Source organism: Chaetura pelagica, unplaced genomic scaffold (genome assembly GCF_000747805.2).
Source record: "Chaetura pelagica isolate M959 unplaced genomic scaffold, ChaPel_1.0 scaffold104, whole genome shotgun sequence".
NCBI lineage: Eukaryota > Metazoa > Chordata > Aves > Apodiformes > Apodidae > Chaetura > Chaetura pelagica.
In genome coordinates this window covers 7297011-7319907 of record NW_009953786.1, presented here as the reverse complement: position 1 = coordinate 7319907, position 22897 = coordinate 7297011, and the positions used below count along the sequence as shown (strand labels likewise).

Genomic DNA, 22897 nt, shown 5'->3' with positions numbered 1-22897 from the left:
GGGCCAGGCCCTGCCCGAGGCTGGCGGAGGGCTGGGCTCGGGCCAGTGGGCAGGAAGAAAGCTCCAAGGATCGTCCTGGTGCCACAGCATCCCTGTGACGGTGCCAGCTGCTGTCCTGCCACCGAGCGTTTATGGAATTGGCTCCCAAGGAAGTGGATCGTGGCCAGGGCCGGTGTGGAATGGCTCTTGCGAGGGATTTTTCTGGGAATACGGAGACTTTTACTTTCTGCCAAAACGACATTTTTAATGCATGTTCCACAGGATTAAATAAAAACGCCCCAGCTCCTTGTAATGTTTTTGCCATGCCTGGTACAAGTCGTTAACTTTTTGGAGGCCGAGGAAATGTTGTTTTTCTAGTTACTTGTTCATTTGCTTTTTATTTTATGGGGGTTTCTTTTTGTGCAATAATCACTCTTATTTCACTTGTCTGGTAGGTTAAAATCTTGCTTGGCATGGGGCTTTTTTTTTGCATAGGGGAAGGAGAAAAGAGTCTTTGATCTAAATAATGTATTGCTTACATTTTTACACACAGGAGAAAAGAAAACTGAGAAGAATATGCTACTTTACACATGTGAAGGAGCTCATATGCCACTTGACTCTTAATAAAACAGACTTTTGTTGCATGTTTGTTCAAAAAATTAATCAGTTGCTTGAGGGAGTTGGGTGAGAGGAGGATGAACAGCATTTTTTATATTTTAGCAAAATAACAGTTTGAGAAGTCACAGTGGGCTTCAGAAGAGCTCTGTCACTCTTGGAAATGAAATTACTTGGTGAAGAGTGTTTCAAATGGATACATACATTTGCTTGAAACATTTCTTGAACATGGTCAATTTTGTTCCATTTAGAACATAATAGAGAAAAAACAATTACTGTGCATCATCTTATGGATGGCCTTGGGCATGACTAGACTGCCTTGTTTCTTACTGCTTTAGTGGTAGACTCAGTAATCTGCAAGAAATTAAATGGACAGATTGTAAAAACTGATGATGTTACTGAGGAAATATTTACAGTATAAATAGTTGAAGATTGGAAAAAATGTGTTAATTGTGGTGTGGTTTAAGGCCAGTAGGCACCTAAGCACTACACAGCTGCTTGCTTGCTTTCCCCCTCAGTTCCCAGAGGGACTGGGAAGAGGAAAGGAAAAGCACAAGCAAAAAAACTTATGGGTTGAGATAAAAAATGTTTAAGAAGTGGAGGAAAAGTGGAAAAAGAGATACAGAAAAAAACGATGTAAAGATAGTCGCTCCTCCCACAAATGGACCGATGCCCAGCCAGTTCCTGAACAAAAGATGGCTATCCTCCCTAAAACCCCTCCTCTTGCTTTTTATTGCTGAGCGTGATGCTTTATAGCATGGAATATCTCTCATTAATTTGGGTCATAGGTCTGGTTGTGGCCTCTCCCACCATTTTGCACACACCCCAGTCTGTTCACTGAGGGGGGAGCAGAGGGAGAAATGGAAAAGGCCTTGATGCTGTGTCAGTTTGGCTCAACAGTAACTAAAACATTTGCTATTATCAGTATAGTTTTGGTCAAAAATCTAAAACACAGCATCATACAAACTGCTATGAGGAAAATTAACTCTGTCCCAGTCAGACCCAATTCCTAAATATACGTGTTGCTGTTTCTTTTTTTCTTTACTTCTACTTCTTCTGACTCTAACACAGGTATAGCACAAATAATACCTGAATTAGTGGCCAGAGTGGAAGGTGTAAGTAGAAAACTATGCATTATATAATTCACTGCAATTTTGGGCTTTTGAAGCACATGTGACAGTACATGGCTGTGTCTTCAGTTGAGCATATGTCACATTTTCTGTGTTTCAGCTTAGGTGAAAAATGAGGCTCAAATTACTTCTGCAGCTCTTGTTCCTGTTTTTTTTTTCCTGCTGAGAAAGTGTGAAAATAACAAATGCTGTGTACTTATCAAGAGTAAGTGTATGCTGGACAGGAAAGATCTGAACAGGCACCAATGAAAATACAAGTTCAGCTAAGATGTCAGCAGTGGATAGATTTCTAAGTCTTTCCTTCATAGTGATTTGTTCCTTGGACTTGAACTTTGGAGTCCCAAATTTGAAGAAACAGCCTGAAATTGCAGCAGGAGAGGTTTAGACTAGATATTAAGAAGTATTTCTTTACTGAAAGAGTAGTCAGACAGTGGAACAGGCAGCCTGGGGAGGTGGTGGAGTCACCATCCCTGAAGGTACTCAGGAAACATGTAGATGTGGCACTTAAGGGCGTGCTGTAGTGGGCATGGTGGATTTTTTGGGATTGTGAGTTGGTGGTTTTGTGAGGTGTGTGGTTGTGGTTTTGAGGCTCAGAACTTTGATAGGAATCTTGTTCGAACCTGATAGTAGATGTATCAATAAAGGAAGGATAACCGCATTGCAAGTTTTCCTTAATTTTTCAGCTAAACTTGTAATTTCTTACATTGTATGATAAATTACCTATGTCCATACAGATAACATTTACTACACTTATTGCATGATCTAGCTTTTATATCCTAGCCCATTTTCCATTTAAAAACAGCAGGAAAAGCGTTTGTCATACACATGTCATGAGGAGATGTATTTTTTAGCTGGGGAAAACAAGCCACTACATAGTTGAGACAAACAGAGTTTAATTACTATCTGCTTGCTGAACCTAGATACTGACCTATACTTAAAAATCTTGAGACAACTGACTGACCAGTTTGTTGATCTTGAGGCTAAAAAGAAAAAGGAAAAAAAAAGCCTCAAACATCAGCCTCAGCTCTGCTGAGCTGGAGAAAAGAATTATTGGTCTGTCAATCTATTAAGCTGCTAAATTCCTTCTCCAAGCTTAAGTTATCCAATTTTGTTTCCTATTACATGTGGAGATGGCTGCATGTGGTTAATATTAAAGGGTTTACCATACCATAGACCTCATCAGATAACAAATCTAATTTCTGAAACTATCTTCTTAATCTTCTTGTTTCCATCTTCATGTTGTTTTCCTCAGAAGTGTGTGAGAAATGATGAATGAATGTGAGAACGAGGGGATAACCTCTTCCAGTTCAACGCTTGTAACCAATTGTAGGCTTAAATCTGTGTTTTTAGCAGGGCTTCCCATGTAGTGGACTAGTCTGGTATATTTCACTGTGAAAATGAAGTAAAATAGACAGAACCACAGTGCTTCAATACCAGTTCTTTCATTGTGATTTGATCATGGGGATCACTTCTCTCCTAGTCTCTCCTGTTAGTATTGGCATAAAAGAACTAGTTTGAGCTATTGTGAAACTGAAGCTGGTTTTCTTTTGCCAGTGTTTTGATGTTTATTTCTTTGTTTGTTTCCGTTATAGAGTGGAGGAATACCACTTCCAACATGAAGCAAAAGTGCCTTGATGAAGTGTTGTTGTTGGTCTGATATTAACTTACGTTAAGTTTGGACATCAGAAAAGTTAAACAAAATTCATTAATAAAACAGTACATCAAAACTGTTAAAGCTTTTATTTTCCATACAAACGTCACATTTGTTTACTGTTACTGTTGGAAAGCTGTATGTTATGTCTCATCTGACTTTAGCATTTCTTTCAGCTTTCAGACAAAGGACACTCAGAAGCGCAGAGAGAAGATAACAATAGCACCGAATGCAGCAAACTAGGAATCATGGATCTGAAATTCACTTCATCCAGAAAATACATTTCCATCAGTGTACCTTCCAAATCTCAAACTATGTCTCCTCATATCAAAGCAGTAGATGATGTTATAGTTCTTGGCATGAATCTCAGCAAATTTAAGAAACCTACTCAGTTTTTCATCTGTGTTTCTGGAGTTTTTATGTTTTATCTAATCTATGGATATTTACAGGTAAATGCTATGAACTTGTGTCTTAGGTCAATTCCTCCTAGCCCTTTTATTTCAACTGCATAGTAATATAATGTGTATTTTAATACATATAGACATTTAAAATGGATATTGATTGCAAAGTCGTATTTTCAGAATCAAGAGCGTGCCTACAAGTTTTGATTGAGTTGGACTTTGATAACTTGATCTTCTACATGCAAGATAGACCTTTCAGTGTTGTTTTGAACGTGTATTTTTAACACGTGATTTCTTAGTCTTCTGAAAACAAATTGTAGAACCATAAAAACTTGATTGAACTTTAGATCTCCTTGAGTTCCCCAAGTGCCGTACAGCATTAGTAGTCTGCTCTCTCTTCTGTCCCTTCAGGACAGAGTTGAAACATGTACTGTGATTGTTTGTTAAGCAGAGGCATAATGTTTACACCGTATTAGTTAAACATTTCTCTTCCTGCTAACCTTTTCTCTTTTCCTTTGAGCAGCTACACTTCTGCTCCTTTACTTAAAATTTTTGAAGTTCAGTGAGTCTTCTCAAAAAAACAGTGATTTTAAAAGTTGATAATTAAAAATCACCGTTTCCAATGCAATTTTTTTAAATGGTTGGGAAGTTTGTTAAAATAAAGGTACTTCTGAAGCATTAGATGAAGTTCTTTGTAATGGAAAGCAGAATCTCAAAAGGAAGATGTTAGGTATCCTATTGTTTCTAAAACTGACTCATCTACATAATTCTATATGCAGTGCATATACTTCTCTGTAACAAGCTGCTCTGGTTTTAAATGTTCCTACAGTTTGCAGATTTCTAAGTTTATAAACGGTATTTAATATAGGCACTCAAAATATTAGGTGTATATTCCTAAGAGATTAAAATTACCAGTAAAGAGAAAGTTTGTACTTCATATGTTGTGTGCCATTTATAATTCTGGAGAAAAACAGTCTGCTGAAGTAAATTAACTGAAAAGCAGGCAGGAAACCATCTATAATTTCATTTTAATGTTAATGGATCAAATGTATTCCCCTGATGAATCGATCCATTAATTTCAGTGGATTTACACCAGCAGTAAATTTTCTCATTGCATTGTGGAGAATCTAAATTGTCTGTCTTTTTCAATACTTTGCAAGTTACATGTGGCAGGTAAATTCTAGTTAATACCCAGCAGCTGCAAAGGCTAGATTTGGAAGTAAATGAAGAAAAAAAAACAACTCTTGAGTTTGTTTTGATTTAGTATTTTAGTGCATGTTTGTGACTTTCGTGGGTTTTTTTGTTTTTATAGGAATTGATTTTTTCAGTGGAAGGTTTTAAACCCTTTGGTTGGTACCTCACTTTAGTGCAATTTGGATTTTATTCAATTTTTGGACTAATAGAATTGCAGTTGATTCAGGACAAAAGGAGAAGGTATGTGTTTCTTAAAGCATCTTATCCATTGTTCATCAAATTGGAAACACATGATATTTATGGTAAATTTAACTTATTTTGTTTGAACATAAATACTGTGAGGCATTGGTAGCAGTTCTGTAGTTAAAATAATGGGAATTTACAGCATGATGTTAGAAAATGTTTGATAAATACTCACTTAGATTTCAGACTTTCAAGTCTGTCTTGTTGACTCTACTGTCACTTTGTCCCAGTGGCAGAGTATATCCTATCCTATCCTTAAGGCAGCCAATACAGACTGACTGTTGCTTGAGATTATCACGTCTAGATGAGGGCTGCTGCACTTCACAGCACTTGAAGCCATCACTCACTGAATACCTTTTCCTCAAACCTTGGGACCTCCTCACCAAGAGGTTCCTCTAACATCTTGGAGAGTGTCACAAGGCTGCTCTTGGCTTGCCATGTGGCTGTGGAGATTTGCTTCATAGGATGCACTTAGGTTTTGCATTGTTCATTTAAGATGGCCTTTGTAACACCCTGCCATGAAATTAGTCTGTTTCTTCATCAAGGAGATTATTGCTGTCTTGAATCCTATATACATGGCATAGTTGGATCTGACTCAATGTGGCCATTCTGTGGCTTCCCTCTCAACTGCAGCCTCTGCAGTATGTTGAGACCCTCTGGAAGCTTAAATAGAGGCTGTTGTGATGTACATTAATTTATAATTCCCTTAAAGCATGTGCTAGTCATACCTGGCTGATTTTGCATATACTAATTTTATGTAATAAAATCCTTTTCTAGCCAAAAAAAGTAACTTTGATAAATTATTAATTTTATTTCAAACACTGACAGCTTGTATTTCAAGTTATCTGCCTTTTTGAGATGCATTGGGTAATATTGTTACCTTCTGAGTATTCTGTAACTAGTATTTAGGTTTTGACTGCCATATAGTTGGTAATGTTTATAGAGCATGACCCTGTAAATAAGTTATGTTGGAAATGTAGATCTTAAATATATTTTACATTTCATTTTCTATAACATAGTCATCTTCTTGAAGACATTAGGAAATCTATTTCCTATTTTTCATGAGGAACTCTGTTTCTTAAAATTTTTCTTGCATGCCTCAGAGTATGCTTGCATCATCTAATGAGTTACGGATAAGCCAGGGTTACAAGAAGAGCCAGGGTCTCATATGATTTCATGTGCTCTGAGTATGCATAAAAAGTAGCTGAACATATGCACAACAATAACTGTAAATTAACTGTAAAATACCACTTCACAAAATGAGTGCACTGATTGCTAAAAATTACTGTTGGATCTTGTCAGGTGATGATTTCATCACATTTCAAACAATACATCTGAAAATGTTCAACGGGCTCCTCTGTTTATGATACTGAATCACTTCTCTCATACTTCTGTTGTGTTTTATAAACAGTGGTGCATTTTGCAACTTTTTCATTCTAAAAATGTCAATGTTCATGTGAAAACTTCACCAAATAAATTGACAGAATGACCTTGACAGAACTAAGATTAAGTGTATCTTGGTATACTAACCTTGTGTGTTTTCTTTGACAAGTAGCCATAAATCTTTGTCTTTATTCTTTTGTAAATAATACCCCTTCTCAGAAGGAGGTTAAAGAATTACTGCTTGAAAGCTTCATGAGCCATGAAGTTTTTATTGTCTTGTATTTGAATGCTTTTTATTAGCAGTAATTGAAAGAAATTAATTTTTAAACCAGTAACGCGTGCATTTTAAAATGTCTATTATGGAATAGAATTGAATGAGAAAGGTGGTCGAATTGTGTTACAAACATATTCTTTTATCTAAATTTTCCAAGCAGAATCTTCTCTAGATAAGTCTGTAATACCAAGATGTCTGTGTTTATATTTTGTAGAATTCCTGGCAAGACCTACATGATAATAGCATTTTTAACAGTGGGGACTATGGGTTTGTCAAATACTTCTTTAGGGTATCTGAATTACCCTACTCAAGTCATCTTCAAGTGCTGTAAGCTGATTCCAGTTATGGTAGGCGGGGTTTTTATACAAGGTAAGTGTTAGTTTTGCTATAAGAATTTTTTTGTTGTTGTTCATGTGTGGAAACCTGTACACTGTTAATTCCACTGAGGTTCTTGCATAGAGAGGGGCAGGTAGCATTTTTTCCTATAGGAGGAAAAATTTGAATCTCTGAAGTATCTTCTCAGAAAATGTGGTAAAAAATAAGTTGTACAGCTCACTTGCAAAACTTAATTTTTATACCAGCTTTCTTAAATGTTAAGTGATGTAACTGTTTCGAAACCAAATCAGTTCATAAATGAAACCATTTCAGTACTGAAATGGAAAAAAAACCTCCAGCCATGATTTGTGAGGAAATCCCTTACTCTTCTTTGGTAAAAAGCTTGAATCCTAAATTCCTAAATAAAATTCCTATTTAAAAAAAATAATGTTTAATCAGAAATACACTTGACTTTACATGTCTTAAAGTCATAGTTCATATTCCAAGAACAGAAAAAAGGATGTGGAGAACAACAGATAAAGGCCATAGTTGTGTGAATAAATGTACTTCGGAATTGCTGGATTAAAAGACTTAGGTATATTATAGAAGTTTATATTTGTTCACTGCACAAGGATTCATTTAAGTCAGGAAAATTTTTCATGGTCAAGTGTTATTGAACAGAATCTCAAATGATATATTTATGTTTTTGTAGCTAATTCTGTTCTTCTAATTGCAATAGAGAGTAGGTTACAAGTTCACATACACACATGCATGCATATTGATAACCTTTTACTAGGGATAATTTTTTATCATTTTAATGCAGAAAGACTGGTATTCCCTTAAAGCTTTGTGAAACTTCATATTGTACTGTAGTAGTATTTTATTCTTAGAAGCTGAAATGTAATTTTTTTTTATTTGTTTGGGTTTTTTAATCAGCTTAAGTAAAGGAATGACATTGGAACAGTTTTTCCTTTGCCTTCTAGCCTACTAAAGAGTATAAATTTGAGATTCTGAGAGTGTTAACAAGCCCATTCATGTTGTTTGTGTTGCTTTTGTAGGAAAACGTTACAATATTGCAGATGTGTCTGCTGCCCTTTGTATGAGCCTTGGATTAATATGGTTTACTTTAGCTGACAGTACAGTTGCACCAAACTTCAACTTGACAGGTAAAAATATATTTTAGAGTTTTAAAAAAATGCTTGTTTTTTCCTACAAAGAGTATTCCGTAGAAATTCTGAGAGTTCTTACTGGAGTGCCTTCAGGTATCCTTTAGAACATGTAGGTTTCATTGTAGCTTTGCACTAGCAGAATCACATGTGTGGCAGAAGAGGCCTTTATTCTAAGTATTTCAGAACCATTTATTTCATATTAATTTACAGTTTCACTGAGGCTTGCTGTAATTCCTAGTTGATGTGCCCCCATTCTAACTTTTCTATGCTGTCGTTTTGCCAACTTATGCTTTACTAAAGGGGCAGGGACAGCACAAAGGACACAGATACCCAATCAAGGAAGTTAGCTTATTTTTACTAACGTTAAAATTTATACAAAAACCACAACAAACACATGGTATCCACTAAAGAAAATACAACGAAACTAAAATACTTATAGCAAAGTTGAAACTAAACATGGCAATGCACCTAATTATTATGACACAGGAAGCAGCTCTAGTGATTAAGGAAGATATATCACCAGTTGCCCTTAATATGTTACTGTCATCCTGATCTGCAGTTGCTGGGGAGCCCCAGTAGGTGCGAGGCTCTGGAGAGCCCTTCCCAGCAATTGGGAAGTCCTACACGGTTCATCCACTCGTAGGTGAGGTCTCCAAAGCTCACTGCAAGAGGGTCCCAGATTTATCGTGCCAAATCAGCAAGTCAGAATGACTTGCATATTTTTGTGCAGAAACATCTAGTGGTACTCCCCTTGACCAGCTGAGACCAGGGCTTGGTTAGAGCCCAGACTGCAGTTGATGGGATTTCCCTAAAATATCTTGCCTGGACATGTTACCAGAAAAAGCTATATAGTCTATTGCATACAGTTACACAAGAGTTTCTTGACACTTCATCATCATTGGCCTAAAATACCTGGGCTAATGGTTAAGCATAGAAGATCCTGAATGGGTTATCTTCAGCATAAACAGTTTGTGAGTGATAGTTTAAACTAATAATTATAGCACCAAAGTTAATAACTATAAAAGGTTAATAACTATGAAATATATAGGGTTCATCTATAGGTCAGTTCTGGCTTGAGCCTAATATCCAAGCCCTAGCACTTCAACCGTGCAAAATAAAAAGCACAGAAAAGATTTTAACCTGCTTGGGTTTAAAAGCTTAGTTGGGTTTCTTTCTCAAATGACAAGGGAGAATTGGTTATTCATAAAACCCATGTTATTTACTTGGCTCGTGCTTGGATTAATGCTGAACCTTGAAAAAAAATTGAATATTCAACTTCTAGTATATTGTTTTGAAATTCTGAGATTAATTACAACTGTTATGCCAGACATTCAGTGTGAAACCTTTATTTCTTAATAGTGGAAGCACTAATTTAGAAGTTTTGTTCTTAAAAATAATAATTAATATTTGGGTTTGAGGAAGATATGGTTTGTCCTCAGAAAGGTATTTCATCTAGTGTTGGTAGTGATCAATTTGTGATGTCTAAATTTTATGTATCTTCTGCCTTGCTCATCATTAATTATGATGCCTTTTAATGTAATTTTAGTGCTACTGGTAGAGGAAGAAATCACAGAAATCTGAAGTATATAATTGCTGTGCATTTAATATGTTGATGTGTACTGTAGTTGGGTAGCTTTGGAAAAAAAAACACATTTTGAGTACAGCATGATATTAATATACATGTAATTATATTCTGTTGTTTCTGGTTTAATAGATATATGTTACCATGACAGCTACTTTTGGCTATAGCCAAAAGTGCATTCACACGTTCATATATTCCTTTTGTAAAATTTGAATTGTTTTAAATATGGGCTATGACTTTATTCTGAAGGAATTTGGAGAGTTGATTCTTCAGCTGAATAGAATAGGGTGAAGTGCAGCAAAGGTAGCAAAGTCATGACGCCCTTAAAAGGACTGCAAAATGAAAGATTAAAAATTTTATAAACAGGGTTGTCTTTTTATATTTTTAGTGCTTCAAACAATTCTGTATGTAGTGAAGGTTACTTAGAGCACTACCATATGGAGGAAATCAGTTTTGTGAAAATAGAATATAGAACTAGAATTCAAAAGTCTGGATCTCCCCTTAAGAAGGTGATGGAGAATTCTCCCACTCAGCTTCTGAGAAGGTTCTTTATGCATTTCTTTATTTCGTCTTAGCAGTTTTCTTTTATTCCCATTTCACTTAATTTAACCAGAAGAAGCTTTTCATAATGGAAATGGTGAGGTTTTTCCTTTTATTGGATGAAATACGGAGATAGGTGGTCCCTTCCTTCAAGAAATATACTGATTTTTTTTGGTATTTTGGAAATCCATAGCTGCTGGAGTGTAAAACCAGTGATAAGAATAATTTAAAACTTTGCTCACTCTGGAGAATGGCTTTTTTTTTTTTTTGAGTAATTACACTTTTTGATGTAAATAACAGAATAAATACTGGAAGTGGAAAAGCAGAAGTTAATTTTTTATCTTCATAGGGTACTTCAAAGAAATAAAATATTTAAGGATATTAAGACTTTCAAAACTAGAAACAGCAACTGTTAAACTTCAGAATTAGTGTTTTCTAAAGTTGCAGTTTTATGTTCCTTCTGACTTACTGCCCAGTTAATTTTTGGAGTTCGTTCCAATGATTTATGCACATTCATGTAGAACTGTTTCCATGCAAACTGGTTTGATTTCTACCTTGATTTCATAAAACTTCTATGACCTTTTTAAGAACAAAGTTGTTTACATTTCACTGTTTTAAGAGAGTAAAAGTATGCTGTGAAGTTAAACAAAACATATAATCTTAGTTGTCTGATGCAAATCATAAAAATGGAGCATGAGCAGACATAAAATAATATCTGGATGAACAATTTCACAAGTCCTTTTTTTGCTTTTCTTCTCCCTTCCGCTCTTGCTAAATCTAATCTCAATATTGCTGAGCCAAAAAAGGAATCTACACAGATTTTGTTTACACATGAAAGAGGTCAGCCGAGAAAACAGAAACTCTCTTCTGCCAGAGCAGGTACATATTTATAACTAAGGAAGAGGCATATTTGGTGCTAAGATCTCAAAGCATTATCAAATTGAAGAGGTAGTGGTGAATATCCTAAGTAGCTGTGAATAATATATGTGAATAATAAATACAGCACTTCCAAGAGAAACCAGAAGAGAAGGGTGTGCAGAAGGAAACAGTCTTGAAACATTGGTGCTATGGGAATGCATATTTTTCTGTCATTACAAGTGTAAGTGGTATTAAACTGTTTTCAGTGAAGACACAGTAAAAATGTCAATTGCATGCAAATTTCTCCATCCTAGACTGTAGAATTGCAATTTAGTCTTTTGCAGACTGGGGTGTTTTGTCCTTAGCTTCACTGTTGTTAAGATGGTGTTGCTTGGTTTGGTGCCTCTACTATGCCTCTGATCTTGTATGTAGCAGGCTTGTAAAATGTGGAGATTTAAAGTGGTCTTAATAGGCAGGTAAACTCCAAACAACTGACCAGTCTAAAATACTGGTGTGCTGGGGGTTGCAAGTGTGAGAATGCATCGTTGAGGAACTTACATAAATATTCAATAGCTTATAAATGTATAAGCAGTGTTAATAATTTAAAGATTTCAAGCATCATGTTAATAGTGTAAATACAATGCAATGTAGTGTTTCAATCAAGTTTGTTCATGCAAGACCTTCAGGTTTAATTTCATTGAAAACTAATTTAGGACCAGTTCTTGAAACCATTGTTACTCATATTTTTGATACTAGTTAACCTTACTGGTCTCAATTCCAAAGTAAAAACACTGGTTTGGAAGTTCACATACATGCAGAAGTCTGCCACGGAGATGCCACCTTAAACTTCTTTGGTCCTAAAAATGTTAAACCTTTCCATTTGAAAATTCTAGAAGCTAAGATGTTTGTGTGTCAAGAACTTATACTCCATTTGGTCCATCAGAATGCCTGTTTTGAGACCTGACAATAAAAACATAATATTAAGAAAATATAACACTGCTTGTTCCTAGTCTTCCAATCCTCATTCTTCCCTGACACAGTGTTTTAAGGAACCAAGACTAGAACAAAGAGTAAATGTGACTTTAATGGTTGGTATCTACTATAATGTGTGGGCACATGTATAATGTGTATACACTTGGAAAAAGTGGTGTATCAACCTGTGTGCATCATTACATACAACAGTTGCTGCAGTCATGAAAGAATTGAGGTTTGGAGGTTGGGAAGTGAATTGTGACTGGCATGGATAAAGAGCTCATCTTTTTGTTATCAGAAAGCTGATTACTTTATTGACTGTCTAGTGTATGGGTTGTGAACAAACATGGTAATCTATAACCATGGAGTTTGTATCTGAACAGTAGTTTTTAAAAAATTAATATTTCAGTAATGGAAGATTTCCACTGTGAATCCTCTTGAATTTGTTTTACCATTAAATCTAATATTTCTATTTGCCTTTGTTGGGAAACAATAATCTAGAATTAACTACTGAAGATGGTATGTTCTTTGGCTATTTAATTTCATTAAAAATACCTAAATAAATGCAATTGACATTCCCTCTTGTTACTACAAAAACTACCACTGACTTCTTTATAGCAATGTACAGGTGTTCCTATCAAACTTAGAAATTCACAATGCTCAGCTGGTAGCTTTATACTAGTATAATAAAATAGTTTTGCTGACATTTGGAATATGATGTAGGGGGGGGGGGGGGGGGGGTTATGATTTTTTTTCTATTCCTGAGATTATTATTTCTTTTCAGGATTAAGTACAGAGTGGTTTTTGTCACTACTCTACTTTGCTGCTAAGTATTCTGAACAGGTTTTTGTTTGTTTGTTTCTTACATTAGGTGTGGTCCTAATATCCCTTGCCCTCTGCGCAGATGCAGTTATAGGAAATGTACAGGAAAAAGCTATGAAGTTGCACAATGGTTCTAATTCAGAAATGGTAAATACCAGATTTGCAATTTTAAAATGACATGTTCTATCATAGACAAAGCATACAGTGACAAAACATGAAATTTATTCTGCTTTTCTCTTACATATATAAAGAAGAGCTCTTAGTATGCTATTACTGGGAGTTACTGTTTGCTTGTTTGGGGGCTTTTGCAGGTTTTTTGCTTTCTTTTTTAACCTTTCAGGGGTGCTGCTTTCTGTGTGCAACTTCAAAAATATGTTTCAGCTACAGAAATACTAATTTCTAGCAAAAATTTCCTTCTCTGCCCTGCAGGAGTGAAATCAGTGGAGTGTTTTCTGTATGATCTCTGAAAAATATTTACTGTTTTGGTATAGATGAGCATGTGTTACATGGAACATGTTGCTTTTCTTATTTGATGCACTTCCAGTTCTAGACTGTGCTAGCAGTTGAGAGGCAGCCTTTTTTGAAATCAGTGAAAGTCTCTTTTTCAGAAGGGGTCAATATGTGTGTTCCTGATCCAGTGAAATACATAATTTTGAAAAAGTCTTGCTCGGTATTTTTAATATACTTTCTTGGAATGCAGATTATCAGTTCATATAGTCTGACTTTTTTTCCTTTTTAGGCAAAACTTTTGTTTGATTGTTTGTTTGAAGACAAAACTTGTTAGATTTTTCTTTAAACTTGAGTAAATACAAAAAAATCTATTATAACACATTGTCTGAATATGCCATAAGTAAAAAAAAAAAATTAAAATATAATTTGCATATTTGCTATGTATTTGACATTTAACTAGAAATTGGTTTTCTCATTTATGAGGATAGCTTCATAAATGGAGAAAAAAAATAGTTAGAAGGAAGCTTCATTTAAGGGGGAAATTTATTTAGGTTGGCTCAAGTTTGAGCTGCAAGTTTCTGGAAAGTGGAAAAATACACCTGAAAATTTCACTGTATTCTTGGGGGTTTTTTTGTACTTTTTTTTTTTCCGTATTTATTGTTGACTGCTGCTGGGGACAGAGATTTTAGGAACATGGAGCTCACCTGACCCAGGGTAGCCTTCTCTAGCTGTAATCTATGAAATCCAGAAAAAAGTACAGACTGTTTTCATGCCCAATTTGCATCTTGCCAACAGTCATCTGGCAATTGTTAACTGATTTACCTGTGAAGCTCCTGTTGTCCCCAGAACTTTGCTTTTTCATTCTGCATTAGTCTAACAAAAGTTGCTCTTTGTATTATATTATCATAATACTTGTGGAGATTTGGTGTAGTGATTAAGGACATAAAGGTTGTTTTTTATTTGAGGAGCAGAAGTTACACTCCAGGATTTTGTTCAGAGAATTCAGTGCAGAAGTACATGTAGAATTTCAAAAATCAATTTTCTAGACTTGAGACTGTGGGTAGGAAATTTAAGACGTCTTCTGAATCAGAGATGCTGTTTAATGGGCAATGATGTGGAAATAAAATTCAATAGTAAAGGATCTTGTTATCCTCAGTATCTGTGTTGTAGCTGAATTTGGAACTTGCCCTGTATTAAGCAATTCTGAAGAGAATAGATGTCTTGTGGCTGAAACAGCAACCACTGTTCTGGAAGATTATACGTGATTCTGTCTTGTGTGTGATTCTGAGGTAGTGACTTGTATTGCACTGCATAGTAAAGAACTATCAATGTGGTGCTCATTCCTAGTTGTGGAAAGTGAGGTGCTTGGGTAGTTTGGGAGAAAAACTGGATGCAGAGGCAAATTAAGAACTAGAACACACTTTTACATTTCTCAATGCTGTAAAATAAGAGCTCTGAACATCAGGCCATTGTTTTTTAAGAGTTTGAAAGCCGTTTGCTCTTGAGATACATATTTATCCTCCCTTATTGTAGAGCAGTGATAAATGTTCTGTTCTCTCATGGTATTGTAATCAATTGGTAATAGATATATTTTTGCAAATAATTGAGATAGTATAACAAGAAAATAATTGATTAAATGTGTCAAAAGAAGTAGGCCTGTAAGTGTCACTGAGTTTTCAAAGCAGAGTAGATCAGTCTCTTCTTCTAGTAATGTGTAGAAATGGTTCTGTTCACTGTCTCTGTTTTCCATAAGAGATGGCCACTAAACGTTCCCCAGACAGCTGAATGCCTCCCACTCCAGGGGAGGATGTATGGATGAGTAGTTACAGCTTCTGTTTGTTGCCTCCAAATGGGAAAGAATAGGATGAAGGTTCTTCTGTTGCTGTGTGAAGCTATGAATTAAGTAAGAGTACAGACAAAATGAATAGCTTTCCTCATTGCTGAGTGTAGTCTATTCTGAGTACTGAAGTAGGCCAGAGCTGGTCATATTTTAAAATCTTGTATCCTATAACCATAATGCAGTTGCACCATGAATGTTAACTGAAGTGACACAGATGACACTTATGTGACACTTATGGTAGTTCATGGTGATTACGTGGCACCCTTTCCACGTTTGTAATGTGGATCTTTACTGTGCAGGATAAGTAGCAAAAAATTAAATACATTTAACATATTATTCATACTTTTAAATTATATAGTAGTGTGAAGTTTTATTTAAGCTGTGAATTAATGAATTTGAAGGATTTATCACAGTCAACATTGACCTCAGGATATTATTAACTTACTTGCTTACAAAACTTTTTTTAATGTAGTTTTGGATAGGAGTAATGTCTCTAACACTTACAATTCACTTTGTGCTGTACCTCAGCTTTAGATATCCTAATAAAAATATCTTTAAACATTGCAAATTCAGCTCCTTCTGTATAGTATCACCTGGTAATTATTTTCTCTTGAACTATTTCAGGTTTTGTATTCCTATTCAATAGGTTTTGTGTATATTTTATTTGGATTAACATGCACTAGTGGATTAAGCCCTGCAGTAACATTTTGCTCAAAGGTAGGTGTAAAGATTACCTTTTTTCTGTTAAGAATCTCATTGGGAAACATTGCTCTGTGCAGTTTAGAAAATCTCAACAATTGTCTAAAGTTATATTTTGATCATGTAAACTGGTTAACTTGTAAAATTTATACAATAAGCAAGTTGTTACAGTTTTTGATGTGTAAGATAGGGTAATGTTTTTTTAAAAATAAACAAAATCGCAGGACCAGATTTATGAGCTTCTAATTTCATTATTATTTTTCCATTAATTCCACTAGATCTAAACAAGGATCTTCGCATTAATGCATTGTTGAACAGCTTATTACTGCTCAAGCAGTTGATTAAAGTCTGTAGTGTTATGTCATTTTGCAGTACCTCAGGGTTTTTGTTACATTTTCCTAACAGGCTTTTTTTGTTACTGTTGCAGCATCCAGTTCAGACTTATGGTTATGCATTCCTTTTCTCCCTGACTGGATATTTTGGCATATCCTTTGTTCTAGCTTTGATTAAAATATTTGGTGCCCTTCTGGCTGTAACAGGTATGAACAAATTATATCTCTACTGCTTTTGGTATAAAAATGTAATCCTCAATTATTAGGACAGAGCTTTTGAGAATTACTCGTACTCTGGCCTTTTTCCTGTTCTTTGTGCTGACTGATCATGGCTTGTGTAACATGGGTCTTTACTACCAGTATGTGTTTGAGAGCTTCCTGATACATTCTGTGCCAGTTTCAACCTTGAAGAGCCTATTAAGTGATCTTGTGCATATAGCCTGTTCTGTGTTAAAATCCAGAAACAGCACTGTTCTAAAGAGAGGAATTGCAATGGAAATGGATAACAATGTGTAAGGAAAAGATGGGTAATATTTGAAACATGGAAGGAAAAGTAAGGATGTTACAGTAAGGCATAGTAGGCAGTGTTATAGTCTCAAAGCACAGAATTTATGGAGATTTCCACTAAATAGTATTGCTAGAAACACTGTGAAGTACTGTTCTGAAGCTTCTGAATGTCCATACACTCTCATTGGAATGCTTCTGTAGCAATGCACACTCCAGACACCGTTCAGAATAAACTGAAATGGAACAAATTCTGACTTCTGTGATTCTCTCCTCAGTTATTTTATTAAACTGAGTGGAATAAGGATTGTATTAGTTTTGGAAGTCACGATTTGAGCTAAACAAACCATTGATGAGCTGTATAAGAGCTGCTGTATTATCTCTGGATTGCAACTGTGAATTCACAGGAGAGATGCAAGCCTATTGTTTATGAAAGGAGCAAACTCCGTCTAGTCTTTCAGATCTTCTAGCCTTCCAGTGTAATTTTCCCACAAAATCAGAAGTGGTCATCTTTTCTGTTAAATGCTTAGGACAACATATGATTATATCCACCATGTCAGAAGAAACAAATATAAAGAATGACAATCTGTATTATGTTGAAAAGATTTGGGCTGCTCACTTGTGTATCTGCTAGCCTCAGATGACTGTGGAACAATGTACATCTCTAAAGTATGTCAAAAGTTACTGGAATCCTCTCCAGGCTAAAGAAGTCACCAAATGCCATCTTGTGTGCTCCTGTGGTAGTTCACGCACAAGTAAAAAGTTTCCATGATGTGGTGTTCTCACCTAATAATATAATAATTTCCTAGCAGTAAATGCAAGTCAGACTTATCTGTGCTAACACGCTTCAGCGGTGGATCCAGATGCCTGAGGAAAAGGAGAATGTGAAGCAAGAGGCAGTGACAACCATTATGTATTTTCATCCTTCATAGATTTTCAGACTTGACTTTATCCCATATGCAACTGGGCATATTCTTCATATTGAGCAGTCAGTCATCTGGAAAAAAAGGCTGTCCCTAAAATTACTACTCTTTATAGAACGTAAAATGGTGTATACAAAACTATTGCTTCCAAACTTAAAATTTAACTTGAATGTATTTTTCCAAAACCAGTCACTGGTTATCTACCTCCTTCTAGCATTTAAATAATCTTTGCAGTAGTCTGTCAAGAGTGATTACACCAGGTTTGTTCCTTCCTCAGGTTAGCTTTTCTTAAAACTACCAACGTTAGTCACAAGGACTTGTGGGGGAAGGTGTAGCAAGATGCCATGGAGTTACTTTTCCCTTTTCCCTCTACCCCTAAGAGCTGTTTTATGTCAGGTGATACGTTACTTCATTTGCAGTAGTGGAGGGGAGAATACCTATTAATTGTTGCCTCTGCACCTCTGCAGCCCGTCTGTTTACTGTTTGTTTTAACAAAGTTCAGTGCATCTCCTGACTGGAAGTTGGCCCCGATGAGAGTGTTGGTTCATGTATTAAAATAGCCCTTTTTTATATTAAAAAAATATTTTAAAATATTTTTTTAAAAAGGAAAGAAGTCTTACTGTGCTAAAAATGCTTTAAAATTCTGTGGAATGGCAAACCCTAGGTTTTCTTATGCTTGACCTTGACAGTCCTAAGATTTGAGCCCTTTCTGTCTTGCCTGTAGCAATGTGAAAATGTTTATTGTGTCTTGGAAGAACACCACATTCATTACTGTCCCTCCCACCCCTCACCCACTCTCTCCCTTCATGGGGGGGAGTGGGGTGAAAGAGTTTAATGAAAATTGTATTTCTATTAGTAGAATGAGAAATTATCAGACTTAATTGGGAAAAAAGAGGAAAAGGCACTTAATTTACAAGGAAATGGTTACATAAATATTTTAATTAATAACTGATTGGAAAGAACAGAAATAATCATAATTAGAAAAACTGAAGTAATTTAACCATTTTTTAAATTATTCATCTGTAAACTGTTTTCTAATTAAAACTCAATTTTCTTTTTCATTCTCCTTTAATTTTTCATGTAATAGAAAATCATTTTATTTGAGGTACATACTTTTCTTAAATTGTAAAGAAAATTATTACTAAAAAGTTAAGATAGGGGCAGCTAAAAGCTGTTTCTTCCACTACAAAACATGCCTTCAAGTAAATATTTGTTTGTGGGGAAGAGCTGGGGAAAATGAAACTTGATTTATTAGCTGTAGCAGTGTGAAAATATATCAGTGGTCATTGGTTTCTTTTGTCAATATGTTACAGTCTTTAGGTGCAAACAGTAATACTGTCTTAAGTCAGAACTTGTGCTATGGTGTGACACCTTCTCAGCTCTTAACCTCCATAGCTAAACCTGTATACTTGGCTGCATTGTCACTGTTTAAAAAAAACAACAACAAACAACAAAAACATTTTCTTTAACTTTTACTCATTTGTTGATTTTATTTCAGTGATAAACTTGTGTAGGTTTCCCAGGATGCAATTAGCTAGAAATGCTGTATTCTTGTTCACAGCAGATAGCATTAAAATGGATCAAATAATTGTTGGAGCTATGTTTTGAGAGTAACCCAGATAGTTTACTTCCATGTTGGTAACAGTATTGAGTTCTCAGCATTTCTTCCTATCTTGATTCTTTCTACTGGTATGATCACATGTAGAAGAAGGTCTCTCAGTGATTTTGATGAAAACTTTCTAATGCATAATTGTTGAAGTCAGACATCCTTGTTCTCTGATGTTTCCAACCAAAATTGTATTTCTCAGCACTGTTAGGTAAATTCTCATTAACTTTAAAAGAATGGCAAGATGCTGATCTAATTCCACTTAAATCCCCAAACACCACTGAACTGTAATAACATGATGTGGAAATTGCAAGAGATTTGGTGTAGCCAAGCAGAGGTACTATTTCTGCTTTAACAAATTAGTTTAGACATCGGTTATTTGCAGGGATTGTTTGTTGCTCTCAGATACTGTGAATTGGTTAGCATGAAGTTACGAAGTTGTCAAATAGCAAGTCTTGTTCTGGAAGCTTCTCTGCTGCAGATACTGTGACTGGAGCTGATACTGCTGATGGAATGTACTTGTTTCAAGTAGTATGTTTCTAGTCCTGTTTTGCGCTCGACCAGGGCATCTGCAGTCTGTGTTGGCACCAACAATGATCACTGTTTGAGCCAGACTTAATTATGTCATGAAGTTATCTACTAATATTGCAGGCTATATTATATTATTTTGCTGTACCTTAAGTCTTAAAGAAGTAAATATTTGCTTTCCTCTACAGTGACAACCGGAAGAAAAGCAATGACCATTGTGCTTTCTTTTTTGTTCTTTGCAAAGCCATTCACATTCCAGTAAGTATTTATAGTTACAAATGGGATTTGTCTATTTTATAAAAAAGTATATTCCTGATAATGGAAATATAACAAAAGTAATTAAGAATATGTAGCCTTTAACACTTTTAATTTGAAATCTACAAATATTGACAATCTGCTGTAAATATTGACTGGCTTGTTGATGCTAATAAAACTAGAGTAAATAGTTTCCACTTTTTCTGACTTTTCTGGTCAGGACAGGAAAGGAAGCATGGAAGGGTAGAAATGTTAAAAGATTCAAGAAATTCTTTCTCAGAGTCCACTAATTTGTAGGTTGTTTTTTTCCTTACACTCTTCTCTCCTTAATCTAGGGCCTTTAGTTTTATTTAATATGCAAATACTGTTACATAATTGCCACAGAGTAAGTGCTAATAGTAACCTTTTTTCCCCTCCTCTCCCTTCCCTTTAGGTACGTGTGGTCAGGCTTGCTGGTTGTCCTTGGTATATTTCTTAATGTTTACAGTAAGAATATGGATAAAATCAAACTGCCTTCACTGCATGGTATTTGGAAAAAAAGCGTGGAAGAAAGAAAAACAAGGACGTTGTCGCAGACTGTATAGACAGTGGTTTATGCCTTGTCTAGACTATGACTTATTATTTTATCAGGACAGTCTTCAACTGATTCACTTTCCAAAGGGAATGTTAATAAAACCAAAGGAGCTGAAGGCATATTGTCTGCTTGCAGATTGCTAGAAATACACACTTTTGTGAGCCCTTTCTTCAGAGCACTTGAATTCATCGTTAAAGGTGTTGTGAGCCATTATCAGATGTCATATCAGACAATGAAGGACAGCAGCTCCTGACAAACTGCTAAGAAGCTGCACTCCAAGTGGGACACAGTAGGAGACGAATTTGGGCATTTTATTATTTGCCATGTGGCTGATCTGAAATTAGTGGTTCTTTGTTAATTGTCTAGGCGGGATAATTTAAATGTATTAACATTTAATGGAACCTAATCAGCAACTGGTTGACCAAATTGCAATTTTGAAGGTGGAAGGTTTAGAAATCTTGTCACTTTTTTTTCATTTTAAATAAAAATGTTGGGGTTTTTTAAGTTATTGATTAGAAAATAATGGAACTTGGTATTTATTGTAATAATTGAATTTTTTATGGAAATCTTATAGTGTTACTCTGATTATTGCTTGCACAAAAATGAGATGAAGTTTGTTCAGTCAACACTCATGCCTTTAGAAAGGGAAACTGGGTTTTTCAGCCTTAGCAGGCTGAGAACACAGAATGAAAATTTGTGATTGAAACAGTGGTTTAAGAAGCTGTGATTTGCTTCTTCTGTGGTGGAATATAACATTTTTAGAGGCCTATGACCCTCCTTGTCATCCTGGTGTAAAGAGACAGGACTCCTCTAAATGAGTATGATGAAAACTCTTCATTTTCAGCAATAGAGTAAAGAAGAACAGCATCCACTAATGGATTTGAAATATGTATTTTGTCAGTCTTTGTGTGATCGTGTGATAAACTTAAAAGGATTAGGGCACAGATTACAGTTTTCTTTATTTAGTGACAGGAGGAGACAATGTACTACCAGTCTGCCATTTTCATCATGAATGTAGGAAGACTTTAAGTCCATTTGTCTCTCTTACTTTCATATTCAACTCACTTTTGAATCGCTTGCCATCTTTCTGTCATCTTATATATTTAACAATAGCACTTAAAAATACTAGTCACAGTTCATTGTTCTCATGTGACCATGATTTTTTTGTTATTGTGTCCCTTAGATGTATCTGGTGTGTGTTCTTTCAACTCAGACAAAAGTAAATTGTATAGCAGGATTGTATAGTCAGGAAGAATGTACAAAGAATTGAAACATCTCACAGGATTGCCTTCTGCCAAAAATACTGGTTTATGGCAGTATTCAAAACAGGCAAAATATTTTTCAGAAACTTCAGAAGAATTGCTGCTCCAAGGAGCTTGTAATCAAAGTGCAGACAGAAAATGTGCCTTAAATTTTCCTTATTGGGTTGGTAGCTAGGATATGTCATATCAAGTACAATATAAAATAAAATGTGGAGATAGTCAGCAGAATGGGACAAATAAGGGGAGTGACCACACTGTTTCCAGTGCTCCAGCTGCTCTGGTGTCTCAGCAAAGCCTTTCAACCAATGTGCATCCAGTGATGCCAAGTTAGCAGAATGTATTCCCTGCGACAGTTTTGGTTTTTAAATTTCCAGCTGCTGCTGGAATTGTTGATTGTGTTCTGGATTAAGGTAGAGGGATGTGAATTTGTGGAACAAATACACCTTGGAAGAGAAGGATGGCCTGCAATGGCTATCTGTGTTGCACCCAGAGTTTTATGATAAGATATGAAAAAGTGTTACAATTTCAAATTCAATGCAAGAGTGCATTTGACCAAGTCAAGGGGATTGATACATATTTCTTTGCCCATAATTATAAACTTTTATATTCTCTTGCTTTCTTTTCACTAAAGGAAGTTGCTCTATCCAGTGAGCTACCAAACATGCAGAAAGTCATATTAAATATAATTTGTTTGACATCTCTTTTATATAAACAGATGAGAAGACTTTCCCAAAGTTTCCAACTAGAATTCAAATGTAGTGTGTAGGTTGCTGAACTGTTTATAAAATCCAGTTTT

General features: G+C 35.4%; 1 protein-coding gene across 1 annotated transcript; it reads left to right on the top strand.

The window, feature by feature from the left end:
• The first annotated feature begins 3556 nt into the window (after positions 1-3556).
• Positions 3557-21342, top strand: SLC35B3 (solute carrier family 35 (adenosine 3'-phospho 5'-phosphosulfate transporter), member B3). The gene is made up of 9 exons (XM_010000924.1): positions 3557-3824; positions 5089-5210; positions 7085-7239; positions 8244-8351; positions 13178-13275; positions 16043-16135; positions 16545-16656; positions 20199-20268; positions 20699-21342. The coding sequence occupies exons 1-9, from the start codon at positions 3624-3626 to the stop codon at positions 20847-20849; spliced, it is 1110 nt and encodes a 369-aa protein (XP_009999226.1). The 5' UTR covers positions 3557-3623; the 3' UTR covers positions 20850-21342.
• Positions 21343-22897: the final 1555 nt, after the last annotated feature.